The sequence below is a fragment of the Dysidea avara genome, chromosome 7 (genome assembly GCF_963678975.1).
Source record: "Dysidea avara chromosome 7, odDysAvar1.4, whole genome shotgun sequence".
Classification (NCBI taxonomy): Eukaryota; Metazoa; Porifera; class Demospongiae; order Dictyoceratida; family Dysideidae; genus Dysidea; species Dysidea avara.
Window position 1 is genome coordinate 34,306,294 of NC_089278.1, and position 24,089 is coordinate 34,330,382.

The 24,089-nt window shown below is 36.2% G+C and overlaps 1 protein-coding gene across 1 annotated transcript; it reads right to left on the reverse strand.

The window, feature by feature from the left end:
* Window positions 1–15,582: 15,582 nt before the first annotated feature.
* On the reverse strand, window positions 15,583–19,425 carry LOC136261194 (uncharacterized). The gene is made up of 2 exons (XM_066055171.1): window positions 16,136–19,425; window positions 15,583–15,836 (listed from the first exon to the last, which is right to left on the reverse strand). The coding sequence occupies exons 1-2, from the start codon at window positions 19,423–19,425 to the stop codon at window positions 15,746–15,748; spliced, it is 3,381 nt and encodes a 1,126-aa protein (XP_065911243.1). The 3' UTR covers window positions 15,583–15,745.
* Window positions 19,426–24,089: the final 4,664 nt, after the last annotated feature.

The following is a 24,089-nucleotide window of genomic DNA, read 5'->3' on the forward strand; positions in this document are numbered from 1 at the left end:
AAACATCCGATTTTGGAAGGCTAAGTTTACATTCCAATATTGGATGGTTAGAAACATCCGATTTTGGATGCTTCTTGCATACATCTCTCACTATATAGTGAATCAAGCAAATATCATCCACTTTTGGATGATATTTGCTTACATAAGCACTCACTATATAGAGAATCAAGCAATAATCATCCACTTTTGGATGATGTTTGCTTATGTAACTATTAGAGAGATGAGTAATAATCATCCAAAATGGATGATTTAGTGAAGCATCATCCATATTTGGATGAAAATGTGAGGTCAAAAAGCATCCGATTTTGGAATTTGACTATACCTGGAGGTCTTTTCAATTAGGTATGGTCAAGAAAATATTACAATATTAGCCAATTAATAGGCCATAGGCTTCTCATTATGTCCATATCCAATTTCAGCCCAAAACATAATTATCCGATTTGTTCTTAAAGTGATTAACTGTAATTGGGTGTTAATCACATCAGAGGAAAAAGATTTTCATTCATTGATTGTACAGTCAATGAAAAACTTTGAACTTACAAGGAGCTTAATTAGATCATGTCCTCTTGTAAAAGTGATCGGTGACAGGGTAAATATTTTGTAAAATACATGAGTAGGTGTTGTTTTAAAATCTTAAAAGGTTTTATTTTATTAAATAATATGCAGTTTCAGTTTGAGGATAAATGCACACACATTGCACTACGTACATTACACTTACAGTAACTAAGCTATGTATTACATGATTAAAAGAGTTAACATTGCTACTATTTCGTATGATGTTACTTTGCTGACAAAATTAATGATTTCAACTGCTGTTTTAAAGATGGATAGTGATGATTGTTGGATAAGTTCTTGAGGTAGTGAGTTCAATAGCCTCATTGTTCTTGGGAAAAAAGAATTGCTGTGTTGGGTTGTGTGAGCATATTATAGATATGATGGAATTGATTGTGACCTTTGGTGAATAAATCTCCATGCTCTTGTCTACAGACTACAGTATAGTGAAGAAATATTTAGATTCTGCATGGATACGTTCTTGTTAAGGTAATTATTGTAAATTTGCTAATTAGGGTATCAATTTTGTAGCACGGTGGTGAATTTTCTTCACTGTTATCTATACCCTTAGCAAATAATATTGACTCCAAGCCTGGATGCAGTACTCAATAGCTATGTGGTCAGGTATACAGTATGCTTATAAATGAATCTACTGTAATTATATAAATTTAAATTATAGTTTGATAATAGCAAGATTTTGCATTTCTTTAGTGTATGACTTCTCTCAGGCGCAAGGTGGAAGTTCCAAGATCTTTCTCACAGTTTGTGGTGGAAGGACTGTAGTCTGGATCTGTGACACTGCAAGATGTGCGAATTGAATAGAATGTGGTCCAACTGGCATGTATTTTACATTGAATCTAAAATCATTTTCTTCCTCCTGATGTGAGACCATTAATTTTGACAAGACTGACTTTTGACAAGAAGATTTCCGTAAGCACAGTGTTCGGCCAGGCAATGTAAATCTGTAATGAAACTATCAGCTATCTCTTTTTCTCTGACGTCGCGAGCCAGTCAGTTAAACTTCGCACGTTCGAAGATGACGTTTCGTTTCTTTACAAAGTGTCGGTCGATCACGATCGAATCTTTCTTTCACTGTACTGTACTTCTTGCGGTCGTCATTATTTAGTCCAAAGGGGGTGAGGATGTCCTATACCATATGCGTATTTTGAACCGTACGCGTATGGTACATACCATAAATGTAACATTTTGACACCTCAAATCAAAGGAATTCTTTATGCTACAAATGTGATGTGGCACACTTTGCAGCATAAAGAATTCCTTGCTGCAAATGTGATGTGGCAGCACATCACATTTGCAGGGTAGGCAGAGGAATTGGTAGGCAGTTCATTATAAACTGCAATGTGATGTGGCAGCACTTTGCAGTTTATGGTGCCTTTAATGAGTGTGCTGACAACTCATTACTGCATTCCACAAACTATACAGCTTTAATGCTTCTTACTATTGAATACTGTAGTAAAATGTATATGAAACCTATATGACCAACATCCACTTTACATTGTGGGCTTCAGTGATCTCCTGTGGCCTACAATTGAGCCTCCTGTGGCTCTCATTTGAGACCAACCGAATCCCACAATCAAAACTGTCTCGTGGTGATAAGGTTTTTTATACATTTTGAAAACCTTACATAGTAAGTACTAGTGTTATAGTAAGAGCTAATATGAAGCTTTGATATAGTAACAATAATGATATATTCAACCACCACAGAGGATCCTGGACAAATGCCAGACCACATTAAAGGCACCATCAACCACATCAAAGGCATTTAACTTAAAAGTGAATTTAGCAGCTTAAAACTACTGTAAAAGTAACTTGAAAGGGTTAGAACTACTTTAAAAAGCTACTTTGAAGTGTAACATATTAGTTGCAACACTGTAAGTCGTGCATTACCTGATATGTACGCACTCGCCCTCGGGCGTGCAATGCACCCCCCACAGCATTACAACCATTACCCATGCGTAGCCATATGCGTACGGTACAACCATACGCGCATGGCACAGCAACCCGTACCACATGACCCGCATGGCAGCTATGCATATAATATCAAGCAGAAGGTTTTTACACTGCCATACCTATTGACCATGCTGGATGGCACTCTGCCTTCATTTCCCTTCAGGGAGGGGGAAGGGGCTAGTCCCCGTGACTCGCTTAGCGGTTTCTGTTCAGTGAAGATCGAGATACTCTAATAGAGCAGTCATATTTTGATGTGATTATTCTATTCTCTAGAGCTAAGATGTATTTTTGCTTTACTGTGATTAAGATATAACTTAATTGATTTTCTTTACTGCATGATGCATACATAGCTATATTATGCAATTTAAAATAAAAGAATATTGATGGCATTATATAAGTGATGAAACTGACATCTTATTTTGTTAGGACAATATATAGCTATAACATAACTGCAAGGGTCTAGACTCAAGGGTAGCATGTACTGATACCATGTACTTCTGCCAAATCATAGAATAAGCACTGATAGCTACTGCTGAATGAATGAATTGGACCAGACATTTGCTTGAGACCATCTGTAGCATTCCACTACAGTCATCAAATGACTTGATCATGATGTATTTGTAAACATTATGCAAAGATAAATGGCATATAGCTATTTAAATTAATGCTTTACAGAATTGTGCACAAAGTTTAATTGCAATAGTTATTGAATAAAACTTTCAGAACTGCGGGTCTACTGGTGTCACCAGTGCCTAGCACTGGTAGCTGGACCTCAAGCTGGACATATAAAATTACTAGTAGGTAAAATTTTAAGGGGTATATAGGAAGAATCCTATAGTTAAATAATGAAATAGTTCATATAAACAGGAATCATGTAGCGTTAATTTGCAGCATGCACGGACTACTAAGTACAAATTTTATTGCTGGCAAATTTATTAACGGAACATTCCAAATAATAATTTTTCAATATAAATTTATTTGATGGGATAGATCAATTATTGGTGTACTGTTCCACAGTCTCGGTAGCTATATGATAAAAACAATAATTCTGGCAGATCCAGTCTTGAATTGTGTTAAGTCCTGCTGATCTAGTAGGATCTGATAAGAATTCTACATAGTGAAAATTAATAAAGATGAAGTAATCAACTGGGTTGGAAACTTCATGAAAAAATGATATCACCTATGTACAGTAAGTCATCAAAGTATAAATCAAAGGAAGGGGATTAAATATCATAAGTCTTGATTTCTAGTCATTGGTGTAATCTATAACGAATGTATCTCGTTGTCTGCTTAACAAATGTATTTCATTTCATCAAAGTATCTGGCAGTTTCAATACAATAGTGCCACCATGCACCCATGGATTCCCATCTTGCATTTTTATACTATGACTTCATTTCTCGACAGTGGAAAATGCTATTGCTTTTAAACTACACAAGCTGGTATAATACATGTTCTTTAGAATAGTTGAGCTAACATTATCTAGCTGTTGCATAGCAACCGCATACACTGAAAATGTATGGTAAATTTTAATTTTTGTTTCTTCTTCAACACAGTACATTGTGGCTGCAATTGCTACACATATATTGCTTCCTATTGGATTCATGACCCATTGTTTAATTGATACCTGAAGATAGTCAAAGATTAGTAAAACAAAGCTATAGAGCGATATTACCCAAAAACTCTACTAGGGGCTTCTCTATACTTGTACGAACTTTGTAAAAATAATGTGCTTGTGTTTATGGTGCCCAATTACAGTATCCTTTCAACATAAAACCAGAACAGTATGCTCCTTGCCTTGCTCGGAAATCTTGATCTTCTAAAGCATTATTTGAGAACAAAAGACATTGATTTCTGTAAGGCTGTAGAACTGTTTCCAGCATACTGATATTCATGATTATTTTTTCAATGAATATCATTGAATGCATGGTTTTAAGTGATATAAACACTAAGCCAGTAGAGGTAGTGTTGTAGCTCAACATAAACATATTATAGATTTTGATATAATTCAGTATCCACAATTCCATATAAATACACATTAAAAATACTGCATTCTGATTGGTTAAAACATAGCGACCATATTAATTTGCATCCAAATTGAGCCAATTTTTTCAGGTATATATTAATTCATTAAATATTTTATTCTATTTAATTTGTTAGTACACTTATACTTAAAAAATGGATATTTATGCCTGGTGACACTAAAGGAGTGTTGAGCAGACAATTTCAATTAGATGAGCTCGAGAAGTACAATGCAAAGATTGCTCAAACAGAGGAAGATCTGGAGAATGCTGATACAATAACATTGAGGGAGGTATATAGCAAAGAGATTTAATTGTAGAGAAAGCAATGTTCCGGTTTGCAACTTAATGTAAATCTGGCTGTAACTTATAGCACTATTAGACATGCTACTCTAAGACTGATGATGTGTATAGTAATTAATTGTGCAATAAATTCTTTTAAAACTGTAGTTTGCTGAATCTTTGCTATTAAATGAGGTATTGCCTACTGAGATGAAGTAGAAAAACATACCATGGCAGAGATTTTATGGTGAGTTTATGAGTTCTAATGAATAATTCAGTAATGAATGTATATTATCTAGCAATGTTTAATTGTTAAGTGTGTTGTAGCCACTCACTATACACAGTTCAGTATTGTCATGCTTGTGGATGGGAAGACAGTGTGTTTCAGGGGCGGATCTAGGATTTCAGAAGGGGGGTGCTAACATAATGGTTGATTGGCTAAGAAAGGTGACAACTGGTTAATACAACTAGCTATAGTGTGCAAAGCACACTCAGCATGCGGAGCATGCTCTATCTAGGGGGGTCTGGGGGCATGCCCCCACAGAAAAAATTTTCAAATTTAGCCTATCTATAGTATTAAAGTTTGGCAATATTTTTGATTGAAAAATGATGCCACTTTGTTTAAGTGATTCACAATGCTTGTAAAGCATTGTGTCACCTAAGTGTAATAATGATGAAATGACACCATTATTCCAGAACAGTTGTAATACTAGCTGTCATATAAGGGCACAGCCAGTAACTAAAAATATATTCTTTATATAAAGAACAGGAAGGGGAAGGATACAGCTATACATGATCAATACTTGCCATTAATTTTGTGTTAGAAATACCTTAATTTAGCAGTACATTAAATTTAGCAATTTTAGAGTTTGATTTTTTGCTAATTGATTACATCAATTCACAAATTAATAAAATTTATATGGTAAATTCATCAATATACAAGATCGCTAAATTTAGTATATTACTTGGCTTAAGGTATAGCTAGTGTGCTTTACAGTCTCATGGCTCAAACTATAACATCCAAACAGTAACAATGAAGAGAGGGCTTGAGAGGGCAAGTATACACTCACCATGCAGTGTGTAGAGTACGCATACGTAGAATTTTCCAGCTATAGGGTGATGCTTCCTCTTGAAATTTTTGGAATATAGCTATCACAAGATGGAATCTGGAAGCTATTTTTAACCAAATACTCTATTGTACTGAAAGATTGTGGGGGTACAAGATGGATGAGTTCAGTTGTAAGCAATTTTAGAAAAACAGAACTACACCTTTAAATTAATGCTATTGGATTATAAAGCAATACATAATAGTGGATTGTCAAAGACATATACAGGATTGGATCTTAAGGTCACTGTAGAGATTTAAATGCACACAACTTCAACTTTGTAGTATATATAGCCACGGACTGTTCTGTTACTATTTCAATGACTTTTTCAACTATATGGCCCCATCACCATATTAATTTTTTACAACCAGTCAGAAGTCACTTACATATATAAGTAGTTTTTGGCCATAAATAACTCCTTATAACATGACAGCATAAATGTTGTGGTATGATTTGAGCTTATAAAGTTGAGCTTCAAGCTTAAGGGGTTTGGAAGTGCAAACCCTGTATGACATTAAATTTTATTAACTTCAATCGATGCTATAGATTCAGATAAATGCAGCATGGAACTGTGGTACTGATAAAGCAAAAACAAACAGTTCTCAGATACTACAGCCTTGTTAACCGTATCCATGCTAAGAAATTAACTGTTTTGCTTAAGCATGTTAACCCAAGCATCAATGTAGCAACAAATCAAAATACTCACTATAATATTAAACCATTTGACAAAAGTTGTTCTCAGAAAGTGATTAGTATATGGCAGGATGTTTGGAGCAATGGTAAGATAGCAGTGCACAGGTCAAGAAAACACACTGGCAACTTCTTGAAAACAACATTATGATGGATGTTCTATTAGAGTAGTTGACTGTTCTATTAGAGTATTTCGATTTTAGCAGCTTTTAGGTTAAGTCTCACAACAAAAGTATAATTTGAACCCCTCTTAGTAATTCTAAATAAAGATTAGCCATTCTCCCTTCTCTTTCCATCTTTTCATTGCCCATGCATACGTATAAGATGCAATTGCATCTATACTGCAACTTCTAGAAGCTTCCTAGCTTGCACATGGTAAAATTTTGGAGGGGGTGCTTCAGCACCCAAAGCACCCCCCTAAATCCGCCCTTGTGTTTAGCTACTCTTATCTGAAATAAACTCTTTAAAGTTAACAACATCCACATTAATTTGTGTTGCAGGTCCATTGTCATGAATGTGAGTGGCGGTACTATTTACAGTATGTAAAAAAAAAGTATGTAAACAAGAAATTGGATCCTCAAAAGAAGAAGAGTGTATATAGCAGCCGGATAAATAATATTATGCAAAGACAGTGAGGGGCCATGTTGCACAACTGATGACACTTCAGAAGTTCATTTTTTAAGTTGTTAGCTTTGCACAAGCAGTATAATTATGTATAATTCAGTTTGAACTTACTATAGCTACCATGCACGTTGTAATTGCTCTCCTTGCTTATCAGTTTACCCAATTGTGTTGTAAGTAAGTTATATCCACACTTATAATTGATAGCTAAAGTAGCATACACAGTACCATTCATGTGAAGTTCTGCAGACAACGTGTGATCATGTACATAAGATTTAGATACATCAGTAGGACTATAGTGGAAACTGCATGGGCAAAGTAAGGATAAAATGGATTTTATTTATTTATTTATTTTCCAAAAATGTGCAGCCTCAGTTTGAGGATTAACGCACATATGAAGCATACATACAAAATGTTTTACAATATGATTGATTATGGGATTACTGATTGGTAGGGGAAAGTAATAATAATTTCAGTTGGTACTTAAAAATTTGTAATGATTGTTGTTGGATTAGGTCAGGTGGGAGTGAATTCCACAGTCTAATTGATCTAGGGAAGAATGAATTACTGTACTGATTGGTCCTTGCATAGATATGATGAAATCTTTGATCATGTCCTCTGGTGTTAGAAGTGACAGGGATTAAATCAACTGGGGATATATCAATGAGATTATGAACAATTTTGTAGAGGAGGGTGATACTAGATACTTGTCTGTGGTGTTCTAAGCTGGGAATGTTAAGGTCAATGAGCATGTTAGTTACGCTGCTGAAATGCGAGAAGTCAGCCATAATGAATCTGGCAGATTGCCTCTGTACTCGTTCAAGCCTATCAATGTCTCTTCTTATGTGAGGGGACCAGACAGGATTGGCGTATTCTAAGATTGGTCTTATCATGGCATTATAACATTTCAATTTGATTTGAGTTGGGCAGGACTTAAGATTTCTCTGTAGGAATGCTTTGACTGATAGAGCTTTGGATGTGATGTTAGTAATGTGTGTGGACCAAGACAAGTCATTGGTGATTGTAACTCCTAAATATTTAGTAGATGAAACTTCTTGGATAGAGATGTCATTAATGGTGTAGTTGTATGTGATCGGATTGTGTTTACGAGTGATTCTCATGAATACACTTTTATCAGGATTAAAAAACATACCAGATCTAGTGCCCCATTGTGATAAGGAGTTGAGATCATTTTGAAGTGATAAACAGTCGGATGTAGAGTGAATAACAGTATAAAGTATGGTATCGTCAGCATACAGACCAATGTTGGCAATGATTGATAATGGGAGGTCATTAATATAACATAAAAATAATAGAGGGGCTAAGATTGTTCCTTGGGGGACACCCGAGTTAACTGCATGTGACTCACTGGTTGAACCGTCAAGAGTTACTTGTTGATGCCTACCGATGAGGAAGTTTTGTAGCCATGTTAGTAGTTCCCCTCTAATACCATAGTAGGATAATTTGCATGTGTGCAAGTGCTGATCAATAAATTTATAGTTACAGTTAAGCAGATTATTTTGTTGTGTTCTAAGTTTACTCAGCTAGAAATACCTGTAAAGGTAGACCCATTGTAGCTAGGTGATGGCAAGGCTAGAAGACACTGAGAAAAGGCATATTACGCATATGGTACGTACCATACGCGTATATGATTATACCGTACGCGTATGGTACGGAAAATCGTACCGTACGCGTATGGTATACATACCATACGCGTACGGTACAAAATACGCATATGGTATAGAACAATTAAGGATATCGTCAGCCTTGTCGCCCATGGAGTAAATCAGTGTGTTCACTTGACGCTCATCTGGCTTCGAAGAAAGTCCAGAAGCTTCTCTGAATCTTTCGAACCGACGAATCCATTTAGGCCGATCGTCTGGCGAAGAAAAGTCAAATTGTTTCGGACCCTCGAGCGGTAGGGACGCCATAGACCTCAATCCAACTAAACACAGCTATTCAGTACTCTTTGGACAGAAAAGATTAGGCAGATTAGTTAGCAAAAAAACCTCAGTTATTATATCCGCCATTAGTGACTGTTCTATTCGAGTATTTTGTCATTAGTATGAGTAATTGAGTGGAGCTCTATAAATCATGTTTACTACAATCTCGGAAAGTAAACTCCGTGCATGGATCCGTAATCTATGCATTACGTTACAAATCGAGAAAGTCATTCACCATGCAGAGAAACCTTATAGCTAAGTGATAGAAAACGAGAATGAAGTTGAATCTCTGCACTGGTATTCCAAGATAGTAAGTTAAATATTTACCGCAATTAATAAAATGTTTTTATGTTTTTCATCAAATCTATCAAAAATCCAACCAGTAGTTTCAACATTCACCATTTCATTTCCTTCTCTACCAGTGCCAGATCAGGAGGCTTCAAATTACATCACAATCCCTCCACCACTAACAAGCAACGACACTTTTACTTTGTAAGGATCTGTCGCTTATGGAATGCGCTTCCATTAATTGACGTTAATCTGTCTATTGATACTATCAGGAACAGAGTCAAGTCCCACTTCTGGAATCATTTCATTCATAACTTTGACCCCCTCAACCCTCATACACTGCACTACCACTGTCCCTGTAGTCGGTGTGTTACTGATCATTTCTCGATTAACTACACACTGTCTTAGACAATTTATCATGTGTTCTTTTATTATTATTTTATAATTACTACTTTTGGCTGTAGGAACAAGCCTACAGACCTTTAGTACACCATGTGTATTGTCAATTCTTGTATCTGTGTGTGTACCTAAGCTTATGATTGTATGTGTGTACTATAAAGCATTAATAAATAAATAAATAAATAAAAGACATAACATCACTAGAACGCATACAACGAAGAGCAACTAAGTATATTCTAAATGACTACACCTCTACCTATAAATCCAGACTGGAACAACTAAACCTCCTACCACTAATGTACATCTATGAAATAAATGACCTTATGTTCATAATAAAATCATTGAAATCGCCATCAGACAACTTTGAAATTAGAGACCATATTACCTTTTAATACCAGTAACTCTACTAGATCAGGGACACATCACAAGCTAACCCATCCTAGAACAACATCAGCGGTACAGCGTCACTTTTACTTCAATAGAATCTCACGACTTTACAACTACCTCCCAGTTATTAACATTTCATTACCAACTAACATTATCAAACGCCAATTAATCCAACACTTATGGACTCATTTTTACAATAATTTCAATTCTGATCGAGCCTGCACTTTTCACCTTCTTTGTCCATGTCATCGCTGCTCCAGTGTGCCTATATCTGTAAACTTCAATGAACTGTAACTATAATTCTGTAATTAACGGTAACTAAAATTGTTTATTTATTAAATTTTTTTTTCACCTTGGATGTCAGCACCTGTTGCTGGCATACCTTCACCATGCAATTTTGATTTTACTTGCACGCATGCTGTAAAGCTAAATAAATAAAAATAAAAAATAAAATTTAATCATGTGTGTGTATGTGTGAGTGAGTGAGTGAGTGAGTGAGTGAGTGAGTGAGTGAGTGAGTGAGTGAGTGAGTGAGTGAGTGAGTGAGTGAGTGAGTGAGTGAGTGAGTGAGTGAGTGAGTGAGTGAGTGAGTGAGTGAGTGAGTGAGTGAGTGAGTGAGTGAGAGTGTGTCTCCTCCACCCCTGTATATGAGTCCATATGTTAAAATGTCAGCTTTAAAGTATTTTATGGTAAAAAATGTCATCAGATTCAATCTCAAAACGCACATTTCCCTGGGGAGCATGCTCCTAGACTCCCTAGATTTAAGCATGCATGCAGAACCATTGGAAATTTTCATCAAATTTGCTGGAGCTGCCCTTGCTAGGACTCACAGCCAAAATCAGATTATTAGTTAATTACAGTACTTGGCCAGTGGTGTATCCAGAAAAATTTTTTTACTGAGGCAAAGTTTATACATTGACCTGAGAGGGAATGCTTCTGACTAAACTAATTCACAAACACTTTCAAGCAGGGTGATACCTATACAGCATTTTCAGGTTGCATGACTCTCTGGTTGAATGGAAGACACTGTTTCTGAAGACACTGAACAATTTTCTACATGTCATTTGCAGTGCTCCAGCTTAGTTAATGCTACGGTATACCATGCTTTAATTTATTAAGGCCTTACAGCACAAGTGCTGAAGGTCTGTAGGACGTGACACCTAGCTGGTCCTACAGTATATTTAAATTTGTTATGTTTGAAAAGATGGAGAAAGGAGAAATATTATACTAGCTTAATTGTACTCAACACAATACTCTGGATACATTTTGAGTGGTCAGCCCATCCATCCATGGACTGCAATGCAGGTCATAGTCATGCACACTATACTTTGATCTAATGTGATATTTAAGTCAGAGATTATTACTTTCAAGTGCATGTGCTAAGCATGTCAAGCTAGGGAGTCTGGGGCATGCTCCCTTTAGGAAAATTTTGAAAATATATGCTTTGAAATGGCATGTGGAGGATATTTTTGATTGTAACTGCTAATGCATGATATGTATGACCTGTTAGCTCATTAATATGGGGTGCCATTTGTGTCAAAACTCCACTTTTTAGACATTGTGTTTTTCATGGTTATTTACATACATTTCATGGTTTTTTACAAATAACAGTAAAATATGCATGGTTATTTATGAAAAGCATGGATATTTACGAAAGCATGGTTATTTACGAAAAGCATGGTTAGCTATTTACGAAAAGCATGGTTATTTACAAAAGCATGGTTATTTGCATAAAGCATGGTTATTTACGAAAAGCATGGTTACTAAGTTTTATGTGCGATATCGATACTACAAACTGGCAGGCTGTATATATATATATCGATAACTTAATTAATAACGGTGCGCAGGGGCGGTGGAGCAGGCCAAAGAGTGAGATGGCCAGGCCAGCTGTAAGTTGAAGACCAAAATAAAAAAGGTCACTGCCTGCTGACAGTAGCTGTTCACCAATTATATATATCTTCTCACTTATAACTACACATACGTAGCTAAGTACGTAGCTTGCTACACTGCTTCTCTGAATACTGTGACTGTTCTATTAGACTATCTAGGTCCTGACTGTAGTCCACTGGCCATCAGTTTTGGCGTATTCCGATCAGCTTAGTGTATTTGCACCAGACTAAAACTAACAATATTACAGACAACTATAGCTAGCCCACGCCGGGGAAGGCTAATTATAGACTGCATCCGGTGCAAATGTATGCACCGTCATGGGCGGTGGGGACGGGGGGCCATGCCCCTCCCCCCCACACACACACACACTTATGGGACACTGTTTGCAAGAAAAGATTGATACTCTAATAGAACAGTCAGGACCTATATAGTCTAATAGAACAGTCATAGTATTCAGAGAAGCAGTGTAGCAAGCTACTTAGCTATGTATGTGTAGTTATAAGTAAGGAGATGTAATTGGTGGAGAGCAGCTATTGTCAGCAGGCAGTGATCTTTTTTTATTTTGGTCTTCAACTTACAGCTGGCCTGGCCATCTCACTCTTTGGCCTGCTCCACCGCCCCTGCGCACCATTATTAACTAAGCTATCGATATATATATACAGCCTGTATATAACTGCCAGTTTGTAGTATCGATATCGCGCGTAAAACTTAGTAACTATGCTTTTCATAAGTAACCATGCTTTTGTAAATAACCATGCTTTTCATAAATAACCATACTTTTCAATAACCATGTTTGTCATAAATAACCATGCTTTTGTAAATAACCATGCTTTTCGTAAATAACCATGATTTTGTAAATAACCATGCTTTTCGTAAATAACCATGATTTTGTAAATAACCATGCTTTTGTAAATAATCATGCATGCTTTCATAAAGCCATCCTTTTCGTAAATAACCATGCATGCTCTACAGTTATTTGTAAATAACCATGCAATGTATGTAAATGATAACCATGAAAAACACAATGTCTAAAAAAAGTGGAGTTTTGCACAAATGGCACCTCATAGCTTTTCGCAAATAACCATGCTTTTGTAAATAACCATTATTATTATTATTATTTGTTTACTGTACAGAAACCTCCATATGGAGTATATAGTACAACAGATTAAATTAAGAATAAATTGTAGTGATTGTACTTAGCTATAATTAATACATTGTTTAAATGTGCTTAAGGTAGGTGATTCCACAGTACTGCTAGATAGGTTATTCTATGATTTAATTGTAGAGGGGTAATAAGAGTAAAGGCTTTTCGCAAATAACCATGTTTTTGTAAATAACCATGCTTTTCGTAAATGACCATGCTTTTGTAAATAACCATGCTTTTCATAAATAACCATGCATATTCTACAGTTATTTGCAAAAAAAAACCATGAAATGTATGTAAATAACCATGAAAAACACAATGTCTAAAACAGTGGAGTTTTGACACAAATGGCACCCCATACATTTATACCTTGCAGCTGACTCATTGGAACTTTTGAAAAGTAATTTAAAGACAATTAGCATAAATGTAAAGGGATTTACATCAAACAGTGCAATGAGAACAGTGGCTATAATTTATGCTGAATGCTCTATTAGAGTACATTACGACGACTGCTCTATTAGAGTATTTCGATCTTTTTCATACAAATTCAAGTAGTTGAAAAGTGGTCCAGCCAATGCCACAGTGGACACTGGCCCTGCTTAGTAATACAGCCATAGATTCTATTATGTATGGTACAGTAATTATGTCTAGTAACGTTTGAGTAGAAAATTCGGGGTCAGGTGCCAGAACTCAGGCCTGCTCAGCCTGAATTGTCAGCATTTTTTTTACCGAGGCAAGTGCCTCGGTTGCCTCAATGGTAGCTACACCACTGCTTGGCTACTACCAGCCAGCCTTCATGAAGAATCTGCTGAATTCAATTAACTTTCTACCCTGGTAAGTTATATCATTGTCAGGATGACTGAGTGCCGCATGACTGTAAAAGTGCTACATGCTATGATTTTATTTTGTTGCTATTCTTTTTTTATTGTTGTTGTAATACTCCAATAAAGAGAAGCAGAATTCAGTGTTCCTATTGTTAGAGGGAGGGAGGGGAGGGGAGAGCTAGCTTTACCCTTATACCACAATAATGCATGAAGCAAGTGCCAAAAGTGGTGTAACAACATCATAAGATAATGTATAAACTGTTTCCTAGACAAGTACAACAGGAAAGCAGAATACTTTAAGCCATAGGCGGCGGAAAGGGGGGGGGGGGGGGCTAGGGGGCTGAAGCCCCCCCTCAGAATGATATCACACCGAAATTATCTTTCTTGGAGTGGGGCTGAAAACCGTGATAAAGATCGAGATACTCTAATAGAGCAGTCACTCTAATAAAGTATTCAGTGTGTAGCGAGCTATGTAAGGATTTTTATGTAGTTTATCAGCTAGAAATGGTAGCTGGTGAGGTGGAAAGCTCTTGTCAGTTGGTTGCGACCTTTTTATTTATTTATTTTTTTTTGGTCTCACCTTACCAAACTATAGAAATACGTCTGGGTCAGCCCAGACCCCCCTCATATCAACTACTTGCTCCGCCGCTGCTTTAAGCTATCACTATAAAGTTTCATGCATAAAGGCTGACATTTGCAGACAAATACATCTAGATAAATAAATATACAGAAAGTTCAAAACTTGCCTTGTGCTAAGGAATCAGCAATAAAACATGCATAGACCAAGTTGCAGTAAACCCGCTCTTCTATGCAGTAAGATTGTAACAATAATTATTATTAATGCCTAAGGTAGATAAACATAAGTGACAAATTTTATTATTATTATTATTAGTATTAGCACTTTACAGTGACCAGCACTGAAGATCTGACAACAACATGTGCTGCAGCCTTAGGATTACCTAACCTAACTTCAAGGACTTAGACCTAATGACTTGACCTAGTGACTTGACTTAGTCACTGATAAGGTATAACAGAAAAGGGGCCAAAGTATTTTCAGTAGAAAGGGGCCATAAAGGTTACATGTGTCATAGCATACCACTGTGTTTCAGTAGTATGCATGTAATGTAAGTGCATTGAAAACTAACTTAGGTATTAAACCCTCAGTAATACTTTATTATCCACCTCCACCTCCCTTCATAATAAAAATGATCAAAATACTCTAATAGAGCAGTCAAGTAACTACTCAATTAGAGCAATCAAAAGACAATGGCTTAGTTACCACTTTTTCCTACAGTTAATTTGTTAATTTCATGGTTTAAAGCAGTGGATTTACTGCCCTTGAGCACCTTATTCTATACTATATATTAATTTCCAGAAACCCACTTTTAAAAATCCTGGTTCTGCCACTGTGTACCATGCACTGTATCAAAAGCATAATTGTTAGATAACTTTGCTCTACTGTTTTGTCTTTGTCTACTAGTGCCTAATTAAAAAAAAATTGTGAAAGCTACAGTAAGTAAACTACCAAATACAAACTATTATTAATACATATACATGTGTATGTGTGCATGCATGTATGAGTAAACTACATTGCACAATCAACACAGTGTAGCAGCTGCAAATAAAGAGTTAGTCAATGTAGTTCAGAAGAGATTCTTGAAATGAGTATTGCTGAGGAGAGGAATTAGAGGATGCAGCTGATTCCTCCATTTGTAGGTACCTATAATGTAAACAATTCACAACATGATAATTGTTGTTGTGAATTCTTGGCACACAAACAGTATGAATGGGTGGAAATCAGGACACACGCTAGTGTGTCATGCGGCCAAGGAAAGCCAATGCATTTGGGCACAATGTAGTACAGAAGAAACATCATGCAGACATACACACAATTTTTTTCAAGCCAGAAATACTGTTTCTTGATATTAATGGTGTGGCTTAATGAATGGAATATATTTAAAATTATATTGCAATTGGCTTATAGTTACATTTAAGCATTTTCAGTTATACATTACATACCTTGTATCATCTTTGTCATACAATGACCACTTTAGCCACTTAAATCTTGATTTTGCATCTGAGCCTTGCACTGAATGTTTTTGTATTAGCTTGCAATTCAGGAAAATGTTGAAGTATTGTGGATATTTCATATATAGTACCATACCAGCAAAAACCAACAGTGGTAAAATTATCAGCCCATAAACTACTATAATTACTACAGTGTTAGTAAAATTAATGGATTCTGATAGTACAGCCATTTGAAGAGACAAAACCAGTATCAGCAACAAAAGAATAAATCCATCATATTTGTTAAGTGCCTCACTTTTGTATGGCTGTATCATGCTATGCACAAGTGTTATCACTAGACAAACTGATATCAACAAGTATAGTGCAATGTTATCATTTGAAAAGTCTATTATTAAAATGATGAGAATCACTTGCCTGCATAGTAAATAAATTGCAGCAAACCATCGGCACTTGTCTTTGTAACATCCTTGAAACTGATCAAGCAGTGGTTTAATTTTTGTGAAGTTTATCTTATGATTTACAAATGGTTCCAATAGTAGCAGCAGAGGTAAGCCACCTACTATCAACAACTCATACATAAATGCTATAATCACATATGCTATATGACGACCACTGAAATATATGATGTCTGGAGATAAATAGCAGTAAACCTCATCTTTGTCAGTAAATTTTAACAATCGAAGTAATTGTAGAGAGGTGTTTGCTATTGCTGTGTATGTCAGTGTGAGAATCAGACATATCACACGGATAATTATCTTACTAATAAAAGTTGCAAACCTCCTAGAGCATCTCGCAAACATTGCAAGCAGTACAAGAATTGATGCAATTGCTGTTGGGTGAATGTAATACAAGACATATTGGTCAATTCCACTCATTCCTTGTATGAAGCACAAGCGGCCAAGAAAAGCAGGGTTCAATCGGACAACAGTGAATAGCACATTATCAAAAATACTTAGAGCAAAAGAATTATCCCATATTTGTCCCAGTAGCATATCCACTACACTGTAATAATGTATGATTCCATACAAGCATCCAACATTGATTTGATAATACATCAGCCCCAATACTACTACTATTATAACTATCCAATATAAGACTGTAAAAAGCATTACCAATACAGTGATTCCAGGTGAGCAGCTGTTAATGTCCACACAGTAGTCAAAGTCATATGATAAAGTATACCCATTACTGCACCTACCACAAGCTGGTCCTGTTCTATGTAAACCACATTGATCATTGTAGGTCAAGGGAAGTAGAAATCTTCCAGAAATCACTTCTCTACGAGTAAAGTTGCAGTATTTATTTGGACAACGTGATAGAGCAGTTTGTCCACTAACAGTACCAAACCAGTAGTCCTTTTTAATAGTTGTCTTCTTTGATTGGCACTTGATAATTTGGTGAATGTCATAGCAATCGCATACCCCAGCTTTGGTATACACATATCCCAAATGACATGGAACAATTTCTATTGTCAATATCAAACTAATTCTCCTGCTCTTTAGTCTCAATGATAATAAGATACTTTCGGTGATGGCATGTTTGTGATTTCCAATAATTTTAATACCATGTAATTTGTCTCTCACCAAAACAAATGATTCGTTGACAAGAGTAAACTTGCTACAATTGTTGATGCAAGTAATAAAGAATCTTGTGGCTTCTGCTGGTTGGTTGTTGTAACCTAAAATGACTGCTGGAGCATTGATTTCTTGACCTAGTGCAATCCCAGTAATTCTGCACACTGTGTAATCATTGTTGCACTTTGCTGGATGTTTCAGTAGTAATCTTTTAGGAGGAGTTGCTATAACTAACAACTCTGTTACATTGGGCTCAATTGTGATAGCATTCGGAATGTAAAATATTGATGATGGATTTGCTGTGGATTTATTCCACACATGAACATAGTCAATTCCATCATAAAAAACTGCATTGCCAGACCACAGTGCAGTATTATTTATAATAGCAACAGTTGAGATGGTATGCTCTTGTCGAGAAAATTCAGTGCATAATGCTTCAGTGTTAATGAATGAGGTGCAGTTATTAGAAACATGCCTATAATAGAAATCAGGTGATTTACTGCAAAAGTTATCCTGAGGAAATAGCAACCAGTGGCACTGACCATTGTCTAGGTTTGACAATGAAAATAAAATGTAAATGCCTCCACCATACATATTTGCATGATTGCGGAAGATGTTGATATGAAATGATGAATAGTTTAGTAAGATGTATGAGTCACTCAAATATAAGGCAGCTCCTTTAGTAGCTTGATTATCTCGAAATGTGGTGTTACCTTTACCCACTAGAATTGAATTTACAAGTTTTAGTGGGGCACCGTTGTTATTAATGAACTCTGCATTTAAAAGTAAAAATGCTGGGACAGCATTGTACTCCATAGCCACATAAATGATACTATAGCCTGTATTATTCCTGAGGACACAATTGTTAATAGAAATAACATAAGAATTATCTGACACTGATGAGCATTTTAAAGAACTGTGGATAACACTACCAGCACCAAAGCCAAAGTTATTTTCAAAAGTTGAATACTGAATGTGACCAGTGAACTTTTTCTCATATGTACCAGTAATGTAAATTCCACCACCTTTAATGTTACTTGCAAAATGATTGTTCCTAATGTTAAGTATTGTCAAATTCACAATACAGTTATCTTCAAAAAGTTCAAAGAAAAGAAATGCTCTTCCTGGTTTATGCAGAGAAGATCCTGAATTGTTCACAATATTCACATTCTCCATTGAAAGTGTGGCATTTACAAACCGTACTTGTGCATAAACTAAAGCACCATGCTTGTTATCACTAAAATTTGAATGAATAATATCAAATAAACTTTGAGATTTAACAGATAATTCTATTAAGGTCTCAGCATGGTTTGAATTGTTGACAAAAGTGCAATTTTCAATTACTGCATGTGTTTTGTTTCCTCCAAGATAGAAACTTATCATATTTCGTCCAATTGTGTTGTTATAAAAGGAACATGATGACAAGTGCAATTTTGGAAGTGATAAGTGGTTAAGATGGGAAAAGTGGACCCATAATGCTGAGGCAGTAACATATCCCTTAACAACACTATTGTTATAAAATACAACATTTCCCAGTGTAACAAACGAGGAATTTTTAACTCTAATATTAGCTCCTGCACCACCACGACCACGATTAGAAGTGAACAGAGTATCCATAACAACAACATTGACTAAGAGTTTAGGATCATTTGATATAAGCAATATTCCAGCTCCATCTGCTATTTCCTGAACTTTAGGAGGCAACATTTTATACTGAATATCAATGATTTGACCAAAATGCCCATTGTTATTAAATACACACCTTAAAATGGCTACGTTGGTTTCACCGATGGTTGTTTTGAAAACAACTCCTCCAGTGGCAGTATAATTATCTGTTGCACAGTGTTTGTATCCAGTTTGAGCTTGAAAACAATAAATGACATCATCATTAGAGTTAAATGAAAATTGCGTATCTACTAACTGCAATAATCCTGATATGCTCTGTAAATATAGAGCACGGAGCTTGGAATGTTGGAATGCACAGTTCTTGATAAACAGGTTTGTCAGCTGGTTGAAAGTAACCCCTCCTGGAAGTTTTCGTGTTTGAGGATCACCACACCCATCCCATATGATCCCTTCAATAACAACATTACTACAGTTATTACAGAATACTCCACCAGTATTGTTACACAATACAATGGTGTTACCCTGTCCTCTTATTGTAATAGCATTAAGGTTGTGTAACTCTACTATTGTAGTTAATGGAACTGAGTTGGATGTTATGTTGACACAATCATTACTCTGTAAATGGTTTAGTACATAACCAAGTGAAGAACAAGGATAATCTCCTTCCAAGCAGTCTTCAGTATCATTTCCATCAGTGCTAACAGTGACTATCTTATTATAATCCTGTAGTGCTTGTGTTAAATCAGCAAGTGTAATCAGTAAGAAAACAATGCTTTTAAATTTCTCCTGCATTCTGAAGTCATATTATACATAACATAGTAAGTGACACATTGTGAGACCAAATGTGACTGAATTTTGGAAAATCACCCATATGGGTGCACATGAAATAATTAGAATTTTCATGTTTAGTGGGTGGCTAATAAGTGCTGGGCACAGTTTTGAAGATATTTCAAATTTAAGGTATTGAGAATGGCTTAAAACCATCAACAAGTAGATTTGGACTATAAAGTTTGTTACTTGATCATTAAATATTTTAGGTGTCAAATGTGCCCATATGGATGATTTTCCAAAATTTGGTCACAAATATACTCTAGGACAATATTACGAGTAGCTCTCAGTGGCGTAGCCAAGAAAATTTTTTTACTGAGGCAAAGTTTATACATTGAAATAATTGAGAGGGTCAGCTTCAGACTCAACTGATTCACACACACTTTCAAGATTGGGTGCCATACAGCATTTACAGGTTGGCTCTCTGTTTGGATGTAAGAAATCGTTTCAGAAGACTCTGAGCATTTTTCTACATGTCATAAGTAATGTTCCAGCTTAGTTAATACTACAGTATATGCATACCATGCTTCAATTATTAGACTAGTGTAATTGCACTCAACACAAAAACTGAATTAGACTACTCTGGAGATATTTTGAGTGATCAAGCCATTGTGGACTGCAATGGAGGTCATAGTCATGCACACTACTTTTTCAGTGTTGATCTGATGTGATGTTTTAAGTCAGAGATTTTCTCTTTGATGTGATGTTCAACTGCATGTGCTAATCATGTCAAGCTAGTGAGTCTAGGGGCATGCTCCCTTAAGGAAATTTTTGTGCTTTGAAATGGCATGTGGAGGCTATATTTTATTGTAACTGCAAATACATGATATGCATGATCAATTGATTAACATAAATGATTTAGACCAAGCAGTGTAATGAGAACAGTGGCTATAATCTGTACTGAATGTTCTATTAGAGTATAATTATTACGATGACTGCTCTATTAGAGTATCTCGATCTTTCTACAAATTCAAGTAGCTGAAAAGTGATCCATCCAATGTCGGACTGTGTCACCATGAGTTCTGGCCGTGCTTAGCTCTAGACTACAGCCATAGATACTATTGTGTGTGGTACAGTAATGCTGTCTAGTAACGTTTGAGTAGAAAATTTGGGGTGCCAAAACTCAGGCCTGCTCAGCCTGTTCAGTTGAGCATTTTTACACAGGCAGCTGCCTCGGTTGCCTCAATGGTAGCTACGCCACTGGCTTTTGTTATTTCTTATGTAATTATCCACTTAGCTATTGTAATTGCAATAAATATGTAATGAGCACTACAACTAACATATATATGTACAAGAACTAGGTACTATCATTATGCTGCCAAAAATATTGAAAAGGCTGTTGCTATTGTTCCGGCAGTCACGTGAATAAAAATAAAACTTAGACAAAAAAGAGTCCTGAAACAACAAAAAAAGTGCACAAAATTGGTAATCGAACCCGGTGTGTAATAGTATTATGAAGCGGAAAGCCAAACAACTAAGCAGAGAGTGTTTTACTTAGCTACAACTTTAAAGATACATAACAACGAACTCTACAACATGGTTACAACCAATCATATTACTGCACGCGACCTGTATTTGACTGTTTATAATTATGTAATGAATTCAATTCTCTACATCCTCAGGGGGAGGGCCAATAATCTCCTTGCTCCATTGAGATACAGTATTTTGTCCCTTGCTATAGTAGCAGAGCTTCTGATTGGTTGTTGCATCATTGATTGCACAACTGCTTGACTTGCTGCATCTCTTCTAGGTCTTCTAGAGATGTCAGGCTTCTCCTTTGACCTTTCACGATCAGAAGTAGTGTCACCCTTTCTGGTGTCAGTACATTCATACATGTGCATCATGTGTAGTGACTTCTAAAGGATAAAGTCTTGTGATTGGATTTGTTCTCCCTGTACTTGAACGGATGTAAGCAGTACGAATGAGTCCATCATAGCCTTTGTCCAATCTTTCAATAACCGCTAGTTTCCATTTATTCCTTGGAATATATAGTAGGGGCAATGAAGGCGTGGGCGTGATCTGTCATGCTACAACCGGTCCCCCCGGACCAGTTGCAGCAACCATACTTGGTCCCCCCGGACCACCTGCAGCACTGCAACATGTCCCCCCCGGAAAACTTACTCCGCCACAGTTGGTCCCCCTCTGCCATATGAGGTCCCCTACCGGCTTTATTACAGACTCGATCATAGATCTTTGAGAAGGAGTAGAGCTAGGCACAAAGTGCCCCACTGTGCCAACCTGGCTTCCATCCACTGTAGCCTTATAATTACTAGTTTATATATGCGTACATGCTATACAAGATTGAGATACTCTAATAGAGCAGTCAGTCAATACTCTAATAGAACAGTCACTTAACATCTACAGTTGCATTGGTACATTTGGCCTGATATTTCAGCTGAAATAATCGATCCCCCTGTGTATACTATCCTTATCCTTACCTGTTGCATTCAGCTAACCACTCCAGTTTCTTTCTTAACAAATGTAAAGTGTCTAACTATTGTATTTCTCTTACAGGCTGCCTCTGCCGACACTGCACACTGCCAACATAAATCCATGCAATATGATGTAAAGTGCCTATTGTGTAACTCCACCTGCCTTTGTACAACGCATGTTTTAATATAATTGTACACTGTTGCTATAAGTCAGCAGAGATACACTTACCATCACAATAAGGTGCTGCATGTTCTAACTACACAACTCATTAAAATGCTTGCTAATTTTCATTTGTTGAAGTATAGCTATAGCTATACTTATAGCTATACTTCAACGAATGAAAAATTAATTTGCAAACATATGCAGAGCTACAGAACTTCTGAGCTAGCTACTGAAGCACCTTAAGCAATATCCATACTAACAATGTGCTATCACCTTCATTATGAAAATGTGATGTATAGAATTGACTTTCCCTTTAGACTCATCGTAATTATACAATCAGCCCTTTCCAGGAAGCAATCCAAAGTAGAATACCTCCAATTACTGCAAAGATTTAAAAGTAACTATTAAGTTACTATGAGACAAATGAAATTACTGTACATTGCTTGGCCACTACTAACCAGTCTCCGTGAACAATCTGCTGAATTAACAGAATCTTTCATGTTGTTTGTTAGGAAAATGTTGAATGATTAGATTAATAGATTTCATCTTCTGAAAGAATTTTCGTAGCTCAGTTATAGAAAGAGTGGGTGGACTCAGCCAACCATACTTATTATAATACTGAACTGTAATTTACTGATGTTGCTAAATTTTAATTTTGTAACCACACCTGTCCACACAGGTCCTTTGTGTTGTAGTCCTGTTTGGTCGCAAGCATCCAAAGATTTACTTGCCGTTTAATTTTTATCTTTTTGTAGGAGCATGCCTGTCAAGCATGGAATCCTCACATCCAAAAGAGTATTAAGCAATTAGAATCATGTGGTGATCAATTTAATTGTTCTGCCCTTAATTTCATTGGACACCATTGTTACTCTGACTTACATTCGCCTTCCCTCCTATCTCATTGCAATTTTTTTACCATCCTATCTGTCCATAATTTTTGAACATCCATCATTGCTTAGATTTTGAAAAATATTTACTCTGTCTTCTGTCCCCACCAGGCAGATCACATTCACTTACTATATGTTATAACCAGGCATCGCTTAATTGTTATAGATTTCTCTTTTTGTAAATAGTGTGTTCTTTTGGAATTGCATACTGTCGCAATCTGTATTGCGAATGATGTAATGCTGTTATTATGTCATCTACAAACGAGAAAAATGTGTTTTATTCTAATTATTGACACTTGATTTAAGTTGTGTTGTAACACGTGCTTTGTTTTTGTTCCTAGTTATAATTATTTGAATAGTGAACCAGCGCTCGCGTTGTCCGTAGCGACATTTGGTGCCGAAAACCCGTCCAACCTGATTACTATACTCTCGCCA

Coding starts and splice junctions, on each gene's coding strand:
- LOC136261194 (XM_066055171.1), bottom strand. CDS start 19,425: ATGTTGCCTCCTAAAGTTCAGGAAATAGCAGATGGAGCTGGAATATTG. Junction 15,837..16,135: donor TATGACAAAGATGATACAAG/GTATGTAATGTA, acceptor TTTACATTATAG/GTACCTACAAATGGAGGAAT.